The 23,324-nt window shown below is 35.2% G+C and overlaps 1 protein-coding gene across 3 annotated transcripts in view; it reads left to right on the top strand.

The window, feature by feature from the left end:
• The window catches only part of LOC148950636 (xanthine dehydrogenase/oxidase-like), a 354,380-nt gene that overhangs the window by 94,197 nt on the left and 236,859 nt on the right, over positions 1 to 23,324 (top strand). For all 3 annotated transcript variants that reach the window (XM_089092523.1, XM_089092525.1, XM_089092524.1), the window contains exons 6-8: positions 13,423 to 13,631; positions 16,956 to 17,097; positions 22,361 to 22,605. In XM_089092523.1, coding sequence (XP_088948649.1) covers positions 13,423 to 13,631; positions 16,956 to 17,097; positions 22,361 to 22,605 — 596 coding nt within the window. The remainder of the gene's footprint in view (positions 1 to 13,422; positions 13,632 to 16,955; positions 17,098 to 22,360; positions 22,606 to 23,324) is intronic.

Raw genomic sequence — 23,324 nt, forward strand, 5'->3', positions numbered from 1 at the left:
CCACAAATTAAGTCTCTTTTCTTTTATCAGTACGACACATTAAAAACCAATATTAATTCCCCTTTCGTGAATCAACAGTTCCCCTTAGAAACATCAACTAAATTCACCGTTTGTGAATCCATGAGTTCACTTAGAAATAACAAATTAATTCCTCTTTTGTGACATATGAATTATGCTTAACTTCACCTGTCAGACATTATTAAACTTCGCCTGGAAATAATTTGATTAATGATTGACAGTACCTGTCAGACATTATTAAACTTTGCCCGGAAACAATTTGATTAATGACTGACTTTAGGTCATTGACCCCATTAACCACGTGTTCTCCCTAATGACTCTATGCCCATATTTGGTGTGCTGTTCGGAGTATAAGATAGCCTTCTACTTATATATATATATATATAACTTACAGCCCTTGCCCTGAGGGCTCGGGGGGGGGGGGATGTCATCCTCAAAGACATAATTTCCGAATCTTTCAACTATGTTGAGCAAAATGGCAATCTCAAAATTTTGATTGGAAGTGTTTGGGGAAATGATAGGCGTGGGGGGTCTTTAGCCCTCTGATTATTTTTGACTAATAAAAGAGCACTAGTGCTCTCAATTTCCAATCTATTGAACCCTTTTTAAAGTTTCTGCGACAACGCTTTCTATAAAAACCTTATATGCCCCAAGGGCATAACTTACAACCCTTATCCTGAAGACTGCGGGGGGGGGGGGGGGTTGTTATCCTCAAAGATATAATTTCCAGACCTTTCAACTACGTTGAACAGAATGACTATATCAAAATGTCCATTGAAAGTTTCAGGGGAATGATGGAAGTGGGGGAGGGGATATTCTCCCTTCGATTACTTTTGAGTATTAAAAAGAGCACTAGCTCTCTCCATTTCGAATTGAGTGAGCCTTTTTTTAAGTTTCTACGACCTTAGCCCTGACGGCTGTAGGGGTTTGTCATCCTCAAAGACATAATTTCCGGACCCTTCAACTACGTTGAAAAAAGTGGCTATATCAAAATGTTGATCGGAAGTGTTTGCGGAAATGGAGGGGATGGGGGGGCATTCGCCCTCCGATCACTTTTGACTTAAAATAAGGGCACTAGTACTCTCAATTTCCAAGGGAACGAGTTGTTTTTGAAGTTTCTACGACAATGCTTTCTATAAAAACCTTATATGCCCCCTGGGAATAACTTACAAACTTTGCCCTGGGGGCTGTGGAGGGATTTCATCCTTAAATGCATAATTTCCAGACCTTTCAACTACGTTGAACAAAATGGCCATCTCAAAATTTTGATTGGATTTGTTTGAAGAAATGGTGAGGGTTGGAGGGGAGTTAGTTGCCCTCCGATCGCTTTTGACTACTAAAAAGGGAACTAGTCCTCTCAATTTCCGATTTAACAAGCCCTTTTTAAAGTTTCTACGGCAACGCTTTTTATAACAAGCAGTATATGGCTTTAGGGCATAACTTAAAACCCTTGACCTGAGGGCTGTCATCCTCAAATACATAATTTCCGGACTGTTCAACAGCGTTGAACAAAATGCCTATCTCAAAATTTTGATTGGATGTGTTTGGGGAAATAGTGGGTGTGCGAGGGGGTTTGTGAAAAGGAGTGCTAGGAAGGACAAACGTAACCACCTTGAGAAGAAAGCGGAACTGGCAGAAGAAGCTGCAAGGAGAGAGGACTCGAAGACTGTGTACGGTTTAATCAACGAAATAGTTGGGAAACGCCAGAATATGGAAGGTCCTGTACGAGACCCGAATGGAGGTCTTGTAACAGATCTAGAAGATGTGAGCAAAGTTTGGGCAGACCATTTTCAGACGCTTCTAAACCGTCCTCCCCCTCTAGAACCACCAACGACCCCTGACACCGCTACTAACCCTTCCAATCAACATAGACCCTCCGGATACTACAGAGACTTGTGCGGTAGCAAAGCAATTAAATGGACGATCTCCAGGCAAAGTCTGAATCTCAGAAGAAAGGCTTAAAGTGAATGTCATACCTTGCACGACCTTGTTGAGCAAATACTTCAGGACAATTTGGGAGATGGAAATGGTACCTAAACATTTTAAAATAATGACAGGAGTAAAGCAGGGATGTGTCCTATCCCCCTACTGTTCATCCTTTTTGTTGACTACATCTTAAGTAATTGCGAGGGATATAGGATTAATATTGGTGAGCCGACCAGACTTAGATATCTCGATTTTCCTGACGACATAAGCCCTCTTAAAACTTGCAAACTGAGACTGCAGACCTTTATAAATAGTGTTATAGATGCAGCAGAGCAATTTGGACTAAAAATCAACACAAATAAAACAAAAAGCATGGCTACCAGTGGATCTCCTCTTGATATCAAGTGTTGAGCTAACCGAATAGAGCTGGTGGTTGAGTTAAGATACCTGGGTAGTACAGTCAAAAACACTGGCTCAAACGCGAGAGAAGTCTAACTTAAGTTTGCACACGGGGCGTTTAACCATCTCAAAAGAGTTTGGAAATCTAAAATTCCTTGAGGCTAAAGATACGACTAAAACCTGGCACCTCAATCAGCAACAAGAGAAAAAAATAAAATCCTTTGAAAACACTTCAGGTCCAGCTACCTTTAATAACAGACGTTATCTGTCAACGTAGGGGGCGTTATCTTGGGCATGTCATCAGGAAGGGCAGAAATCGCTTGCCAAACTCCAAAATCTTCTGGAAACCAGAAGGACCAAGAAGACAAGGTCGTCCTAGAAACAACAAGAGACGCTCACAGAGAAGAGACTTGTCAAATGTGCATGCGTCCCTACTGTCCGAATGGGAAGACGTAATAGCTGCAGCACACCTCCGAGATGACTAGAGCCTCTTCATGGATGTCCTAGGTGCCTTTAAAGGCACAGGAGAAACTAAGGTCTAAGGGAGGGGGATAGTTGCTCTCCAATCCCTTTTGACTATTAAAAAGGGCACTAGCCCCTTCAGGTTCCAATCAAATAAACACTTTTTTAAAGTTTCTACGACAATGCTTTCTATAAAAACCTTACATGCCTCCAGGGTATAACTTACAACCTTTGCCCTGAGGGCTATGGGGGGGTATCCTAAAAGACATAATTTCTTGAACTTTTAGCTACGTTGAACAAAATGGCTATTTAAAAATTTTTATTGGATGTGTTTGGGGATATCGTGGGCGTAAGAGGGGAGTTAGTTGCCCTCCAGTCACTTTCGAATATTAAAAAGAGCATTAGTCCACTCAATTTCCAATTGAATGTGCCCTTTTTGAAGTTTTGTGACAACGCTTTTTATAAAAAAAAGCCTTATATGCCCCCAGGTCGTAACTTACAACCCTTGTCCTGAGAGCTCTAGGGGGGGGGGATTGTCATCCTCAAATACATAATTTCGGAACTTTTCAACCACACTGAACAAAGTGGCTATCTCAAAACTTTGATTGGAGGTGTTTTAGGACATAGTGGGTGCGGGAGGGGGGTTAGTTACCCTACAATCACTTTTGACTATTAAAAAGGGAACTAGCCCCTTCAGTTTCCAATCGAATGAGGCCTGTTTGAACTTACTACGACAACTCCTACGATGCGAAATACCCTGGTCTAAAAATAAATAAATAAAAAATAAATAATACATTGAGCCAACGTCGTTGTTTACTTAGGCAGAGCTATTGCGCTGCCTGTGATATGTTTACCGAGGTAAAATAAGAGCTTTGGACGACGATTTTTGAGCTTGCTGATTTGAGCCCTTGCAGCGACATCTTAGACCAAATACCGTGGCACATAATGCGACGGAAAGTACACTTGTCGTATTCCTACTGGTCATCGGAAATCAGCAAGGGCAGAGCTTGTAGAATCCGTGGCGCATCAGAAATGATTGTGGCACCGCGGTACTAGAGGACCTAAGCTAGTGGCTTTAGGACTGACCCTGGCAGCCCATTAGATTTACAAAAATTGGTAGCAGAATAGTCCTTGAGAGATCCTTGCCCATCTCAACTGTGATACTATGCCCTAGTGTCATCAGTGGTGGCACTGGTGGCACTGTGTCAACTACCCAAGTGTCACCAAGTAACTACATCGGTGCTACTGGACCACAATAGATACTAATGAAATAATGTTTAAAACTCAATGCCTGATTTTTGTTTTCAGATGTTTGCCATCTCAAACACCGTTTTTAAATAATTCTTTCCATGATGCAGTCAAAAACTAAAACAGGAAGATAGCGGTTGAAAAGAGGAAATTTCCTGCTCAATTGACAGACAAATATTTCGTAGCTGAAGTATTTGATACAATAGTTTGTCTTTTATGCTCATAAAAAATTGCAGTAAGCAAGGAATACAATATCAAACGTCATTATGATTCAAAACGTGAGTCTGAATATGAAATATTACTTGAAGGGGAAAGAAAAGAAAAAAAAAAGACAAATTGATCAAAGTAACTAGTTCACAAAAAGTGAATCTCAAATGGTATCTTGTTAAAATTGATACATGTACAAGAGTCAGTTACCTCATATCTAAATTAATAGCAAAGGAGGCAAGTCTTCTTTTTGATGAGAATCACTAGAACAAATCATTGTTATTGCTTTCAATGAATATTGTCCAGAGATGGAGAATTTAATGAAGGAAAAGAATCTCACATCGGACAATCGGAAGAAGGATTGATAATTTGATTAAAGATATTAAAGACAAATCGAAAGAACGTTTATCCACTTCCGTTCATTACAGTCTAGCATTGGATGATAGCACAGATCAGGATACTGCACAATTGCCTGTTTTATCCGAGGAATTGATGCAAACTTAAACATTATAGAAGAAATATTGGACTTGCACCACATGAAGCGGACAACAACAGGCAATGATATATTTGACAATGTTGTTAATTTGGCGTTAGAAAATTTTGATGTTGACAGAACAAAAATTAAATCCATTACTACAAATGGTGTTCCTGCTCTAACTGGTAATATTAATGAAAATATTGGTTTATTCAAACAATTTGTCGACCAATAAATACTAACCTACCATTGCTTGCTTCATCAACAACAATTATGTGCTTAAAAAATTAAATATGAAACATTTGATGACTGATATTGATAAAGTTGTTAATTTCATCATATCGCGGGATTTGAATCATCAAGAATTCAAAGCGGGCTTAGACGAAGTTATTAGTGAGTACGAAGACTTTGAGTACTTTTCTAAAGTCCGTTGGCCCAGAAGAGCAGCTACCTTTAAAAATATTTCAATTATTGCTATTCGAAATAAAAAAGTTCAGGGAGAAAAAGAAACAAAATGTGAAATTTATAGAAAATGAAGAATGGTTGAATGATTTGTTTTTCTTAGTTGACATCAAAGAGCTTTTCTTATAGAGTATGAACTTTTATTTTGTTTAATTTTTGTTCTTTATTGGAATTTTAATGTTATACAGTAAAACTGCAAGACATTTCTTAGACAAACTATAAACACAACTGAAACATAGAAAAGCTATAGTCCTGGTTTGGATAATTGTGATTACAATTGCAGTTCTCATAAGTTATTAACTAAAAAACAAGTTTTTTTTAAACTGAAAGTAAGAAGCGACATTAAAACTTAAAACGAACAGAAATTATTCCGTATATGAAAGGGGCTGTCCCCTCCTCAACGCCTCGCTCTTTACGCTAACTGTCTTACAACTTTATTTTTTTTAAACAATAAAAAACATTAGTGCAAAGAGCGAGGCGTTGATGAGGGGAAAGTCCCTTTCATATACGGAATAACTTCTGTTCGTCTTAAGTTTTGATGTTACTCCTTACAGTCAGTTAACAAAACTTGTTTTTTTTTAGTTAATATCTGAGCGTTTTTGAATTAATTCAGCTTTGATTTTGGCTCACCGTACATGAATAATTAAAACGAAATTGGCATATTAATTTTCCTTTTTTGGCTAATTGGCTTTCTGGAAATTTTTTTCTGACGTAATTTACGAATTAACTTACGTAACAAATTTTTATATTCGTGTGTTTTATTACGTATATTAGGGAGATCGCTCCCTAGTCAATACCTCGCTCTTTACACCAAAGTTTGAACTTTGTTCGAATCACAAACCCCTGAATCACAAAGGCCGGTTAATTAGAATAGATAGCACTTTTGAAAGTACTAAAAAAAACTTTAGCGTAAAGAGCGAGGTATTGAATAGGGGACTAACCCCCTTATATACCTAATCATTTATGTTAGTTTAAGTTGTAATGTTAATCCTTACTTTCAGGGGAAAGAACTTGTTTTTTTTATTTAATTTCTGATCGTTTTTTAAATAATGCTGGGAAATCTCGCACCCCGTCATGGAAATGTCCCTTCCTCCAATGAAATATTCTCCATGGAAAGATCCTCCCCCGTAACCTCCACTCCGACCCCCCCCCCCCTAGAAAAGATTCCTCCTGAAAACGCCTGTATACTTCCCAATAACCAATACTATATCTAAACAAAGGGCAAAGCTTATAACTTGCAGCCCTTCCCCCGGGAAATGTGGGGGATTAAGTCATCCTTAATGACATATTAATTATATTTTTACTATGCTGAACAAAATAGCTATCTAAAAATTTTTATTGGGTGACTTTGGGAAAAAATGAGCCTGGGAGGGGGCCAAGTTGCCCACAAATTTTTTTGGTCCCTTAAAAAGGGCACTAGAACTTTTAATTTATGTTTGAATGAGCTCTCTCACGAAATTCTAGGACTATTGGATCGATACGATGACCCCTGGAAAAAAAAGTAAATAAAAAAATAAACACGCATCCGTGATCTTTCTTCTGGCAAAAAATACAAAATTTGACATTTTTGCAGATAGGAACTTGAAACCTCTATAGTAGGGTTTTCTGATACGCTGAATCTGATAGTGGGATTTTCATTAAAGTTCTATGACATTTAGGGGTTGTTTCCCCCTTTTTTCGAAAATGAGGCAAATTTTCTCAGGCACGTAACTTTGAATAGGTAAGACTAAACTTGATGAAACTTACATATTTGAAATCAGCATAAAAATCTTCAAAATCTTCATTGGTATCAAAATTCCTTTTTTTAGAATTTCGGTTACTATAGAGCCGGGTCGCTCCTTAATTACAGTTCGTTACCACGAACTGTTTGATATGTTTTGAAAATATATTGTAAATCTGGGGATTACATGATATATGTTTTATGAAAATATGAAATGTTATATGAAAATATATTGTAAATCTGTTGATTAAAGTTATTTATTATATGTTTTTAGACAAACTATAAACACCACTGAAACATAAGAAGATAAGATCCTGGTTGTATTAAAATAAAAAGACAAGTTTTTTAAACTGAAAGTAAGGAGCGACATTAAAACTTAAAACGAACAGAAATTATTCCGTATATGAAAGGGGCTGTCCCCTCCTCAACGCCTCGCTCTTTATGCTAAAGTTTTTTACTGTTTTAAAAAATAAAGTTGTGAGACAGAGTCAAACTTTAGCGTAAAGAGCGAGGCGTTGAGGAGGGGACAGCCCCGTACATATACGTAATACTGTCTTGGCTTGTTAAGTTTTAATGCCGCTCCTTACTTTCAGTTTAAAAAACTTGTTTTTTTTATTTAATTTCTGATGGTTTTTTAGTTAATGCAGCTTTTATTTTGGCTCACCGTCCTTGAATAAGTAAACAAAATTTGCATAAAAATTTTACTCTTCTTTTGCTAAATGGCTGTCCCTAAATTTGGTTCTGACGTAATTTACAAATTAACTGACGTAACGAACTTCTATATTCGTATATTTTTCTTCTGGCAAAAAATACGTTGCAGATGTAGTTGCAGATTTTTGCAGATATGAGCTTGTAACCTATGTAATAGGGTTTTCTGATATGCTGAATCTGACGGTGGGATTTTCATTAAAATTCATTCACTTGTAGGGGATGTTTCCTCCCTCTTTAAATTTTCTGAGGCTCGTAGCCTTTGATGAGTAATACTAAACTTAATAAAATTTATATATTTCGAATCAGCATTATAAGCCCATTCTTTTGATACATTTATTGACATCAAAATTCCGTTTTTAAAAGTTTCGATTACTATTGAGGGGGTTCTTACGTATATTAGGGGGTTCTCCCCTTAGTCAATACCACCCTTACTTTCACATCCCCTTATTTTCAGTTGAAAAACTTGTTTTTCTTATATTTAATTTCTGATTTTTTTTTAAATAATGATAGGAAATCCAGCGCCCCCTTCATAGCAATATCCCTTCCCCCATGAATACCTCCTCCATGAAAAGATCCTGCCACATATCCCCTGATCCACCACCCTCCCCCACTACCAGAAAAAATTCCCCCTGAAAACGACCTTATACTTCCCAATAACCAATGCTATATGTTAACATTGGGTAAAGTTCATAAATTTCAGCCCTCCCCCTGGGGGCTTCGAGGGATTAAGTCATCCTAAAAGACATAGTTATAATATTTTTGACCATGCTGAACAAAATGGCTATCTCAAAATTTTTATCGGGTGACTTTGGGAAAAAAATGAGCGTGGGAAGGGGCCTAGTTGCCCTCCATTTTTTTGGTCACTTAAAAAGGCCACTATAACTTTCAATTTCCGTTCCAATGAGCCCTCCCACGATATTCTAGGACTACTGGGTCGATACGATCACCCCTGGGAAAAATAAAAGAAAAAGAAAAAAAAAACAAATAAAAACGCATCCCTGATCTTTCTCCTGGTAAAAAAGCGAAAATGTAACATTTTTAAACGTAGGTGCTTGAAAACATGAAGAAATAGTTCTCGGATACGCGTTATACTATGGTGGGAATTTTATGAATTTCCATTATTTTTTAGAGGGTCTTCCCTTCTTTTTTCGTAAATCAACAGAATTATCCCAGGTACGTAGCTGTTAATGGTTAAACTGTATAACGATGAAGTCTATGAATTTAAAATCAGCATTGAAATTTGATTCTTTTTATGTATGTATTGGTATCAAAATTCCGTTTTTTAGAGTTTCGGTTACCATTGAGCCGGGTCGCTCCTTACTTACAGTTCGTTACCACGAACTATTTGATGATGGTGACATTGTATTTCAGTTATCATAAGTCATATCTTTTGAAAACATGTTGTAAATCTGACGATTCTTACATTCGAAACATTAGTCTTAATTTAAATAATTGAAGATATTTGCCAGACTTAAAAAAATGTCCGTGAAGAGTGGGTATTGGTCCTCATGCAATTACCTGAATATGGGGCTCATATAGATGCTCCCACTGGAACAAAATTCGATTGCACGACCATTCAGTTGCACACTTTAGCTATCTTATTTTTTTGTGAAGCAATGTGATGAGTTAATCCATGTGAATTACTGTTTAAATTTTTTGTGAACAGCATGAATATTAATAGAATAAACGATTTTATGTAAACGTAACGACCGTTAAAATTGCTCTACGATTTGGTTTCAATTTTTTTTGTATTGTAGCCTGTTTGCTAAATAAGGCTTAATTAAATGTATTTGGCCCATTAATTTTGAACAGAATGAAAACAACGAGAGAGAAAACCTTGATTTTTTAAACATTTAAACCATAGTATATTTTTTTTCAAATTAATCAAAAAACTTTTTGCACAAAATAAGTTTTTCAAAAAAAAAGTAAAGAACTCCATTAAACCAAAAATAACCAAAAATAGAATCAAATAATCTACCAAGCATATAACTACCACAAATCAGTATCAATAAATAAATGAAACCCAAAAAAAACAGAAATTAAAATAAGCCAAACTCAAAACGAGCAGAAATCAATCTGAGTAGGGTTCTAAACCCTATGCTTTCTAAAACCCAGAATATAATTTGTACTTTACTGTAAAAAATTCAAATGAATTTACCGGGAAAATGCGCATTGTCAGTTTAATATACATATGCTGATATTTATCTCTTAAAATCTTAATTAATTTTTGTTTTCTAATAGTTATAAATGAAAACAATAAAAGAAGAATTTTTTTATATTTGGAATTTATGATATTTAGACTAGTTTGAATAGAAAGGCTATTTCAAAATTTCTATTTGTTTTACGACAACACTTTCTATATGACATTAAATGCCCCATGGCATAACTTACAACCTTAGCCCTGAGGGCTGTTGGGGGTTGTCATACTCAAAACATAATTTCCGGACCCTTCAACTACTTTCAATAAAATTCACTACTTTCAACTACTTTCAACTACTTTCTACTTTCAACTACTTGCTATATCAAAATGTTGATAATAAGTGTTGGGGGTAATGATGGGTATGAAGGGGGGGGGGCATTCGCCCTCCGATCACTTTTGACTATTAATGAGGGCACCAGCCCTGTCAATTCCTAATTGAATAAGTCCTTTTTGAAGTATATACGACAACGCTGGCAAAGATATAATTTCCAGAACGTTGAACAAAATTTCTATCTAAAAATTTTGATTGGATGTGTTTGGGCAAATGGTAGGCTTGAAAGGGGCGTTAGTTACTCTCCAATCACTTTCAACTATTAAATAGGGCACTAGTGCTTTCAATTTCCAAAAAAATGAGTCCTTTTTGAAGTTTCTACGACAACTCTTTCTATAAAACCTTATATGCCCCCAGGGAATAACTTACAACCCTTGCTCTGAGGGCTGCGGGGGAAGTGTAATCCTCAAAGACATAATTTCCGTACTTTTCAACTACGTCGAACAAAATGGCTGTCTCAAAATTTTTATTGGTTGTTTTTGGGGAAATGGTGGGGGTGGGAGGGGTGTTAGTTTTTCTCCAATCACTTTTGACTATTAAAAAGGACACTACCCCTTCGAAGTTTTAGAAGTTTCTATTGTAACGCTCTATAAAAACCTTATATGCCCCCAGGGCATAAATTAAAACTCTTGCTCTGAGGAATGTGGGGGTGGTTGATCATCCTCAAAGATATAATACCCAGAACTTTAAACTACGTTAAAAAAAAAACGGCTATGTCAAAATTTTGATTGGCTGTGTTTGGGGAAATGGTGGGTGTCAAAGGGAGGTTAGTTGCCCTCTAATCACTTTCGACTAGACTATTAAATAGGGCACTAGCTCTTTAAATTTCGAATTTAATCAGCCTTTTTTGAAGTTTCTGTGACAACATTTTCTATAAAAAAAAAAAAACCTTTAATGCCCCCAAGGCATAACCTACAACCTTGGCCCTAAGGGCTCTGGGGGGAGTGTCATCCTCAAAGACCTAATTTCCAGAATTTTCATTTACATTGAAAAAAATGGCTATCTCAAAATTTTGAATGGATGTTTTTGGAGAAATGGTGAGCTTGATAGGGGGGCTAGTTGCCCTCAAATCACTTTCGACTATTAAAAAGTGCACTAGCCCTTTCAATTTCCAATTGAATGAGCCCTTTTTGAAGTCTCTATGAAAACACTTCCCATAAAAACCTTATATGCCCCAAGGCATAGCTTACAACCCTTGCCCTGAGGGGTTTGGGGGGTTTGTTATCCTCAAAATTTTAATTTCCAGAACTTTCAACTACGTTGAACAAAATAGCTATCTCGAAATTTTAATTGAATGTGTTTGGGGAAATGGTGGGCATGAGAGGGGGGTTACATGGTCTCCATTTATTTTCAACTATTAAAAAGGGCACTAGCCCTTTCAATTTCCAAGCAAATGAGCCCTTTTTGAAGTTTCTACGACAACACTTTCTATAAAAACCTTATATGCCCCCTGGGTACAGCTTACAACCCTTGCCCAGAGAGCTCTGAGGGGGTTGTCATTTTAAAAGACCTAATTTCCAGAACTTTTAACTAAGTTAAAAGTTCTGGGAAAGGCAATGGGAGACCACGGAATCAAGTAGGGAGAAAAAAGTCTACTGTGTTTTTTCACAGTTAAAAAAAGTCTGGAAGAATAGGAAGATAAGTCTGCAAACCAAGATTATAATGTTAGAAGTTGCAGTGATGGCAGCGGTTAAATATGGCTCTGAAGCATGGGCGCTACGAAAAGCTGATGAAGATTTGCTAGATGTTTTCCAGAGAAATTGCCTACGGATTGTTCTGGGTACCCAGCTGACTGACCGTATTTCCAACAATAGGCTGTACGAAAAATGTGGTTCGATACCGCTCTCTAGGGCTATAATGAAAGAAAGGTTGAGATGGCTAGGGCACGTTGTGTGGATGAAGGATGACATATTGTCGAAGATTTTTTTTTTTTTTGGCCAACCGTCTAGGGCTAAACGGTGAGCAGGTCGTCCTCGTTTGGGGTTGGAGGATGTCATAAAGAAAGATTTAAAGGAAATGGGAACTTCGTGGGTGAGTGTAAAAAGGGAGGCTTTGAATAGATTGGGGTGGAGGAGGAGCGTGCGTAACTGTGTTGGCCTCAGGCGGTTTGGTGCTGCGGTGAGTTGTTAGTAGTAATGGTAGTTTAACTACGATGAAAAAGATGGCTGTTGGGCTATGCCTACGTTGAAAATGTAGGTGTTTGGGAAAATGGTGGGCCTGAGATGGGGGTTAGTTGCCCTCCAATTACTTTTGACTATTAAAAAGGCCACTAGCCATTTCAATTTCCAATCGAATGAGCCCTTTTTGAAGTTTCTACGACAACACTTTCTATAAAAAACCTTATATGCCCCCAGGGCATAACTTACAACCCTTGCCCTGAGGGCTGTGGGGGGATTGTCATCCTCAAAGACCTAATTTTAAGAACTTTCAACTACGTTGAACAAAATGGCTATCTCAAAATTTTGATTGGATGTGTTTGGGGAAAATGTGGGTGTGAGAGGGGGTTTGTAACCGTAAGTCAAATTACTACTAAAAGAGGGGGTTATCACAGTCAAATTACTTTTGACTGTTAAAACGGCACTAGCCCTTTGAATTTCCAATCGAATGAGCCTTTTTTGAAGTTTTTACAACAACGCTTTCTATAAAAATTGTACATGTCCCCAGGGTATCGCTTACTACCCTTGCCCTGAGGGCTGTGGGTGAGTGTCCTCCTCGAAAACATAATTTTTATCTGGAAATCAATTACGCTGGACAAAATGGCTATCTCAAAATTTTGATTGCATGTGTTTTGGGAAATGGTGGGCGTGGAAGGGGCGTTAGTTGCCTTCCAATCACTTTCAACTATTAAAAATGACACTAGCCACTCAAGTTTCCAGTCGAATAAGCCCTTTTCGAAGTTTCTGCGACAACTCCTTTGATACGAAGTGCCCTGGTGCCCCCGAAGAACAAGAAAAAATAAATAATACATTGTGCCAACACATCTCCTTTCATGATAGTTGATACTAATCAGAAAAAAATCTCAGCAATAATTTTAATATTGCATTGTAAAAAAAGTGTCTAGTTTCCCGTACGAACTAGATCTTTTTAACTAAATAAATTTGGCAACTTAACGACCGTGACAAGTGAAGGTTTCCCTTATGAGATCAATTCTATGAATTTAATTTCAAGGTATTTGGGATATTGTTTTCCACTAAATTAAAAGAGAACAAGTAGGATAAACTTTACTGTATTTATACGAAGAGTAACTTATGTGTTCTTTTAAGGTAACCTCTGTCGCTGCACAGGCTATCGTCCAATCCTAGAGGGATTTAAAACCTTCTCAAAAAACTTTAATGGATGCTGTGGTAACGTTCAAAATGGTTCATGCTGTCAGTCAGAAGGGAAGATAGTAAAAGCTACTGGTTTGGTAGCAAGTCCAGATTTTATGCCATATGACTCTTCGCAAGATTTAATATTTCCTCCAGAACTGGCGGTAGTATTTTAAATATTTTTGTTTTCTTATAACTATTTTCAAAATTGTCTTTATATCTTCCTCTGCATCCTATGCTGTTTGTATTTTTTTTTCTTTTTTTTCGATTTCGACCAATTTTCCCTGAATAAATTAACGTTCGATTCATTTTTCTATTCAATTTTTTGGTCTTGTTTCTTCTTCTTTTTTCTGAATAATAGTACACACAGCCGTGAGTGGCTTTCTTTCACTGTGTTTTCTTATATCTTCCGCCTGGTGCTTGAATCCCACTAGAGTCACACCTGTAGATAAAGCAAAAGTAATCACGACTGCAGTAGTAACAAAGCATCTATTGCAGAAGTGCGTGAGTTTGACTACGTTAAACTTTCAAGCTTAACTTATATAATTTAGCCAATAGAATTCAGATCTTGTTTCCTGAATCTGATTCGTCAGTGGTAAAGGCCTTAGATAAATTTATGTTTACCGACCTGATCTGTGCTAAATTTGTGCAATGGGACCAGTAATGGAACTTGCAGAAGTAGAACGTTTCAGCAAACTATGGTTCGAAAAAAAAAATAGATTACCAGCGTCATTCAAAAGCAACGTTGGAAGATGCAGTTGAGATACAGACTCACACTTTATAAACCCTACCTCTAGTACCTAAGATGTAATGACAATATACATGTAAATATTTACTTTTTAGTGCTAACATGACCTTATGTTCGTTATTGGATTGCAGAAGCAATCCTTGGTCGTCATGTCTACCCAGAAATATAACGGCTGAAGCTAGCTAACATGTAAGGGAAATATTGGTGAGATATTTCTATATCCTCAGCAAATTTGAATTCCAGCAAACGCTAAAAGGAAGTGATATTGTTAGGATATTGCTTGCAAACCAACTTTTATGGAAGAAAAATAGAAAAATAATTTTATGTTCAGACAACTTGGGAGACTTATCCTATGTAGTCCTGTTTATTATACTACTTTAAATTAACGCTCATTAAAAACAGGAAATAAAGGATCTTTACTACTCATGTTCATCAATTGATGCTAGCAGGTACACCAGTTAAGACAGGGCTTAACGGGCGGCTATTCATTAAGTGAGACGTAGAGGGAATAGTTTTTAGATAGGAGAAAGAAATTTCTTTTTCCTCGGCTAATAGATTTTCTGACAGACAAATAATCTACATGGTGCTTTGTGGAAGATTTATTATTTGTCACTTTTTTCAGTAGTTAAGTAAAGAGACATGTCTGAAGATAAATAAGATATAACTGAGATTTAACCATTTTTGAAAGTTAAGTAGCTACTGCGTAATATAAACAGGCCAGTGATAAAACTATTAGAATCTGAAGTCAATAAATGGTGCCCTGATAGCCTCTGTGATAGAAACAGCAACCAATAAAAGCTGAATTGAATCTAGTGTAATTAACCTAGTGAAGTTAATCGCTTGTCGGAAAAGAATTAGACAGGGATAAAGCAAATAATTTTGGAAATTTCCCCACTGTAGTGAAATTAATTTAAATTATATTTTTTATTTATAAAGTGCATTCTTGCCAAGGCTAAATCACTCGGGCTATCAGTATATATTCATAGTGTTAGTATTTCCGCTCCATTTGATTCAGTAATCCAGTCAGTCGTCTTCCAGACCCTGGTACGTGCCAGTTTTGAAAGACTTAGTGATTCAGTTAAACTGAAAAGAGGACTTCAACAATGTTCTGTCTTAGGTGGGATATTTTTCAAAAACTTAACATCTAAGGTTAAAAAACAAATTTCTTGTGGGCTTTAGCTTTGATATTTGTGATTTGAGTCTAATAACTTATGCTGATGTTACATATATAAGCTTGTATTTGATTACAGCATTTTTAATCTACAAGTCAATGCACAGAATCAAAGTTTCTGGTTTTCAACTCCAAGAAACGAGAATCACCAGCATCTTCAGTCTTTATACAAGGGGATATTACTGCATCGTCTTCTTCAATTAAGTGCTTCGATCTTCGGTACCGCTGAAATAAGCAAACTACACGAGCTGTTTGCCTTGATATCCTTGTGTCTAGCCTACGAGTGAGCTATGCTAAACTAGTCATGCTGAAGTATTCTTACAATCAAAAAATTGGGGTAATGCTATAAATAGTATTTTTTTTTTTATATTCTTACAATCAAAAAATTGGGGTAATGCTATAAACAGCATTAATATAAATAGCATGCTGTAACATTACCAGATGTCCTTAGCTTTCCTCGTTTTGGGAATGGTTCACAGAGAAAGAGGCACTAAAAGATAGGTTTGCGTTATGTGGATATATGAAATTTTTAATACGCATACCGCTCTTCGACCGAAATTTATTTCTTTTGAATAAAGATCAAATTTCTTATCCCTCTCAATTCTGTCATAGCCAGAAATTAATGCTAGAGAAGGTGCCCTTGAACATCTTTATGACTTTCTTCCGCAGTATATAATACACAAGCTAAGGTCTAATCGTTTATTGTCTTAGTATTATTTTTCACCTTTTTTCACCAAGTTGTTGTTTTATGGCGGGCTAAAATAAACTATGTATTTATCTGTCTTTGTGTATGTACGTTTATATATATATATATATATATATATATATATATATATATATATATATATATATATATATATATATATATATATATATATATATATATATATATATATATATATATATATATATATATATATATATATATATATATATATATATATATATATATATATATATATATATATATATATATATATATATATATATATATATATATATATATATATATATATATATATATATATATATAAACGTACATACACAAAGACAGATAAATACATAGTTTATTTTAGCCCCCATAAAACAACAACTTGGTGAAAAAGGTGAAAAATAATACTAAGACAATAAACGATTAGACCTTAGCTTGTGTATTATGTACTGCTGGAAGAAAGTCATAAAGATGTTCAAGGGAACCTTTTCTAGCATTAATTATATATATATATATATATATATATATATATATATATATATATATATATATATATATATATATATATATATATATATATATATATATATATATATATATATATATATATATATATATATATATATATATATATATATATATATATATATATATATATATATATATATATATATATATATATATATATATATATATATATATATATATATATATATATATATATATATATATATATATATATATATATATATATATATATATATATATATATATATATATATATACCTCATCTTACTACCTGGGTTGTTCATAAGAGGTAAAAAATACTGATCGAATATTAATTTTGTCTCTTTCAGATGGACTCTTCTTTGGACCTCCAAAATATACAGGTTACGGGTAAACGTGTAACTTGGTACAGGCCAAGCTCGATGGATTTATTACTATTACTGAAAGATAAAATGCCAGAAGCTAAAATTGTATGTGGCAATACGGAAATAGGTAGGAACAGTGCTTTAACACCTGTAAACTCCTTAGTCGTTCAATAACACAAAGTGTAACAACTTGTAAAGCTGTGTTTAAATAATTTATCTCAGGGTATCGCAAATGCTACAGAATTAAACTTCAATAAATTCTTAGAAAATATTAAATTAAAATTGTAATAAGAAATTCTAATCTACTCAGGAGTCCTGGTTGAACTTCCTTGAAGTAATGATATTAGGGCTATTTTAAAACGTTTAAAAAAAAAAACCTTTCAGTTTTAATGATTGAATTTTAATGTAAGTTTCTTTTATCTTGTTTTTTATTCTCTTCGTTTGTTTTGCTGAAGACGGCCCTTGGATATAGGGTCGAAATATACATTTAAAGTTGCTTTCCACTGTCTTGTATAAAAATTTTCCTGTTGTTCTACTTATTGTTTATGATGGAAAGGCAGTGTGGTCTTCGTCGCTATTAAAGGGCGACTATTGTCTATACAATTTAAAACTTTAAGAAACGGAGCTTCGATGATTGTTTATATGTATGACCATAGATTCTTGTTTTATGCTGATTGTATTTACGCACAGTTCACGAATTTCAAGTTTATTGTTTTATTAGCACAGGAAAATTAAAAAAAGAAATGTTAAAAAAGTCGGAAACACTAGCAGAGGGGGATATGATTTCAGTAAGGATTACAAATTGAAATTTGATTACAGTGGAAGTCTCATATTGTTGTAAGCCAAAATGCCAAAGTTCATATTTTTCCTGATAAGTCTGGTCATGGATGTGTGTTTTTTTTTTTTTTAATACTTGTCTTTAACCGGGAGTTATTATATATTGGCAGAGGTATTGTTCAAACAAAAGTGTTAAGTTACAGTGCTAATTATAAATAACAAAAGATACTTCACCACCGGTATACCCTCATTACTGCTCTTGTATACCACAAAACGACATTTTCAGCTGGATTAGATTGAAAATTCTGTAAGGAGACAATACTAACATACCATATTGGTTTACAGCTATCGAAAAGTGATTTACGTATTTCACCAGCCCTAGAGATTGTACTGTAGTGCAATGGTGGTACAAGGTCCATACAAAACTAACATTATTTGAGACCGATTAGGTAATACTAACAGCAACAGAACATTCTTAAATGTATAGCAGTCTATAGGTGAAAGGTCAGTGTATCTTCAGTAGGAAAGGAATACCCAAAGGCTCAAAGATATATTTATAACTGCAAAACTGCATTTACAGGCTAAAGATTTTAAAGCTTACACGAGAGGTTCTTATGATAAATATTGGTGAGGGATTTCATCCCTTTATTAGAATTATTTTAATAAAAATTAGAACTTAAACATATAGTGTGGATGTTCAGTGGAACAGGGAACGCAAGAATAAAGATAGGTCTGCCACCCTTCCTCACGTTTAGAAGGATCTTGTAGTCCTATTTCTAGAAAAATAAACATAAATAAATCCTTACTTTTAAAACAATTGTAAATACAAATTAGAACTTTAGCTTATAGGGTAGTTCTTTGATAAGACGGGGGTAAAATGCCTCACAGCTAAAATAACTGTAAGTGTGTTACTGAAAATAAACATAAATTAAATACTACTACTACTACTACTACTACCGATGGCAACTAACAGCAGCACCGAGCCCCCTTAGATCGTCACGGCTGCGCATGCTCATCCTCCATCTCAATCTATTAAAAGCCTCCCTTTTTACACCCTCCCAAGAAGTTTCCATTTCCCTTCAGCTTTTTCTGGTGACCTCCTTTCGCCCCATTTGGGGACGTCCTGCTTTTTGTTTGGCCCTAAAGGGGTGGCCAAAAAAGATCCTTTCCTAACCCTCTTAATCTTTTTCCCATTATAACCATAGAAAGCGGGAGACAAATTCCTTTTTCGTAGAACTTACTACTTGAAAAACGGTCAATCAGACCTGTACCTAAAACAATCTGTAGACAATTTTTATGGAAAACCTCTAACTAACCCTATGCCATCTTTTAGGGTGGCCATGTTTCAGATCCAGACTTGACCACTGTCATCACAGTAGCTTCTAATATTATAATTTTGATTCGCAGACTTATCTTTCTGTTCTTTTAAGCGTTTTTCAACTGGGAAAAAAAAGTCTAGGACTTCGCTACTCTACTTTCAACATATTTTCTGGGTCCACTTTATTTAATAATAATAGTGTACGTAGGTAAGTAAAGTTGTCCATTTTATTGATCTTTTCGATACCCAACATTACCTCTTCACCTTTACTTAATCCCAGTCTTAACAACTTAGTCTTCTTAACATTAAATTTCACACCTATTTTTGCATCCTCAACTCTCAAAACCTTCGAAAATCCATTCACTTTGCTAAAATTTTCATCTATGATACTCAAATCATCAGAATAATCCAAGTCCAGGAGAGTCTTATTTCCCAGTTTGATTCCATGCTCTCCTATACCCTTTGCTGTGTTCCTTGGGACAAATCCAATCAGAATGATCCACAAAAATTGAGATAGAACACAATCCTGTTTAATTCCTGATTCAATACGAAATCAGCTGCTAACTTCATTTCCTACCATAACATTACCTTTACCGTAGATCCTCCTGTGCCTCCAGAGGTGCTTAGGGCATCCAAGAAGAGTAGCCAGTCATATCTCGTTGCTGCGGCCAGCCATACATCTTCCCATTCATATTGGATTGAGGTATTGAGGTTTGCGAGGTCATCCCGGTAGCTGCATCACAGGGTATTTTTGGGGTGTCCTCGTTCTCTGGTGCCACATGGCTGCCACTGAAGGACGACCTTTGGTAGTCGAGTTTCTGCCATGCGTATCACATTACCGGTGTATCCCCACTTCTTATATTTTATCACTTTGGTTACCAGTGGCTGAGATGTCTTCTGTCGTATAGTAGCGTTTGTTACTTTTTGGGACCAGTGGATATTTAGAATGCGCCTTAAGCACAAGTTTTTGAAGGCGAGGAGTTTCTTTTCAAGTATTTGATCTATGTGCCAAGTTTCAGGACCACAGCAAAGCTTTGAGAGGACGTTGCTGTTCGACAGCCTTAGCTTGAGTCGGAGAGAGTACTTCTGGCTGCGCCAAATTTGAGACAGTTTCCTGTAAGATGCATTAGCCAGGCAGATTCTTAACTTGATTTCTCGCTGACATGATCCTGAATTGTAGATAGTACTTTGCACGTACTTGAACTCTATGACTTGCTCTATCGTCTGGCTATTACATCTTACTTTTTACGATCATCGTACAAAGTACGATGTACATCGTGCGTAGATAGTACTTTGTACGTACTTGAACTCTACGACTTGCTCTATCGTCTGGTTATTGCGTCGAGTGGAGATCCAGTATTTGGCATACTTTTTGTTTTTTTGGTACTTATCTTAAGGCCAAAAAGTTCGACAGCGTCCCTAACTTGGTTAAGGTAATGCTGCAGCTTTTATTTGCAGGAGTCTAGGATGTCACCATCGAAATCAACATTTCCCAGTCTCTTATTATCCAACTGGATCCCTTGTCCATCACAGGTCTAGCGAGTATAATAAATGGATAAGAATAAATAGCAGTGGTGATAGCACAGAGCCTTGTTTTACCACCGTCGTGATACGAAAGTAAGGGTTACTCCCGTCACTTGTCTTCCCGCAGCATTCTGTGTCTTTGTAGAAGGCTTCAATGATCGACTACAACCGCAGCAATTTTATTTTCATACCAAGCACTAATCACTTTAATTTATTTATCTAGTATATCACACAAGGGTAGGACCTTTGATAAAACTCTTCCAGCGGATGAATCGAAAACTTGCTCATAATTTATAAAACTGAGGGGTAAAGGTCTTTATTAACTCATGTACTTCTCAATTATTGATCTATCAGAGAGAATTTAGCCAACGCATTTTCTCCACTTTCTAAAATAACTTTATTTTACTTTTAAAACTTTATCTAAGGCATTTGTAAATCGAAGGATTTTTATCATGCTAAGTGTTTTGCTTCTTACAGAAACCGAGCTAATGCCTCTGTAACTACCCTATATACTTTAATCACCTTTTTATAGCTGGTAGCTGTGTTGGTTTCCTAGACAGACTCCCACTGAGTCTATTTGTTAAGCTGGACACATAAATTAGGAAAAGGAAACAACACCTACGACAACTTAAGAATTTACCAATAAATTGAATAAATAATTTAAAATGCTTCTGAAATCAATATTGATAACAAAACAATAGCATTAGCAATATCATATGCTAACTAATATTGATATTGAACAGTCGTGGTAGCAGCATCCACCAAAACATAGCAAAGACCGAACTATAGCCCCTAGTAGCTGAAAATTTAAAATCATGATTAAAAAAATTGAAGAAAACTCGCAAGAGAGAAAGAATCGTCGCTTGAAGCTTATTTAGGAATGGTAAATATTATTTCAATTAAACTTAATGGTAAAATTTATTGGAAAAACAAATTTATGGAAATTTCAGAAAATAGCGTCAAACCAAAATAAAAACTGCACGATTGGAATAACTCTAGGTGAAATTATAGCATTGGGAAGACACACCCCTCCATCTTGAGCAACAAAGAATTTTTTTTTGCATGGGAGGCAGTGATGTGTCTCCATTTTCTCCTCTTCTTTTTTCTCCGCCGCTATTTTGTTGCTGAAACATCATAGAGAGTTTTCTGAGGCCTTAATTGAAAAACATTTTCTATATCTACGGCCTTTTTTAGTTACAATAGATTATGAAATAAAATAAGGTATTAAATAATTTACTAATAAATAAGTAACAACAATACTAATAACAAATAAATAAGGTCCCATTAAAAAAAGAAGGGAAACAGAGACGACTTTCCTCTAATTCAAAGATCTATTTTGAATCGAGTTCATGTAAGTGACGTTCATTCCCTCTCCCTTCGCTTTCAAACAGTGATGGGGGTACCTACAAAATTTCAAATTCCAACATTAATTATATTTTAAATCTGCAGTAATAGAATTTCCTATGATTTTTGTTTTTACCAATCAGATAAGAAAATAAGACACATTGGTATTTAGAGCACATGTATAAAAATAAATAAGAGAACTGATTGCCCAAAAATTTTCCATAAATAAAGGACACATAAAATACTAAGCATTGGCAAAAGAAAATTACAAATAGGGAACAAACTGCAATATAAAATGAAATACAAAACAACGCAAAAGAGAAACAAAATGAAATATAAACAGCCTTATGCTGAAAATAAAGAAAATCCATTGCTTATACTTCTTAACAAAATAAAACAACTTAACTAGTAATTATTTTACTTTTAGGTCTAGAAATTAAGTATAGGCACATGAACTATCCAGTGCTCATATCTCCGATTTCTGTCGATCCGCTGCTTGAATTGTCTGTTAAAGAAGATGGCGTAAACGTCGGTGGATCTGTATCCTTGTCGGAAATGGAAGAATTTTTTGACCGTTTGATAGAGGACAAGGGCAAAAAACAAACTAGAACCTTGATGGCCATCAATAAAATGCTTACATGGTTTGCAGGGAAACAAATCAGAAATGTAGCGGTAAGCTTGTAGACAAGCAATGCACTTTAAAATAAATGTATTGAAAAGTGAAATAGACTAAGAAACCGAATCGTCCATGTTAAAGTTGATGTCTGGGGACTAAGGAATCATTTTGCGGTTTTTTAGTGTCGTGAAAACTCAAAATAGGTCAAAATAAAGTCTTATGATTTCACAGATCCCTTATGTACATACAAATTTGGACTCTTTGTTTTTAAGTAAAACTTAAATATCTTCATTACTTATTATTAATAGTTATTTATTAATCAATCAATTTTTGCAGTCGACTAATTTTTAATTTTTTCACAAAATGGAATTTGCTGTTTTTAACTAATTTTGCAGTGTATAATTTAAAAATAATAATATTAAGTATGTTGCAGGAACATTTTTTTTTTTTTTTTTTTTTTTTTTTTTTTTTTTTTTTTTTTTATGACTATCTTACCAGCATTGAAAGAATCTAAAAAAGCATTTTAAAAACACATTTTTGAACTATACTTATTTATCATGGAATGCTATAGTAATTGAGAAGATAGACATATTATGTGCAAAGCAGAAGATCTAACCATTGAACATTAATGAAATACGATGAAATCATGTCACTTTATTCTTTTGTATAGCATAAAATTTTCTTATTTAGAAACTAGCTGTAGTCACCCAGCATTGCTGGTTCTCAATGACTTTGATATCTGGTTCTTAGAGACCTAATGCCTTTTGGGAATTTT

This window comes from Artemia sp. Qi Xiang Cuo, chromosome 7, assembly GCF_049724085.1.
Source record: "Artemia sp. Qi Xiang Cuo chromosome 7, ASM4972408v1, whole genome shotgun sequence".
Classification (NCBI taxonomy): Eukaryota; Metazoa; Arthropoda; class Branchiopoda; order Anostraca; family Artemiidae; genus Artemia; species Artemia sp. Qi Xiang Cuo.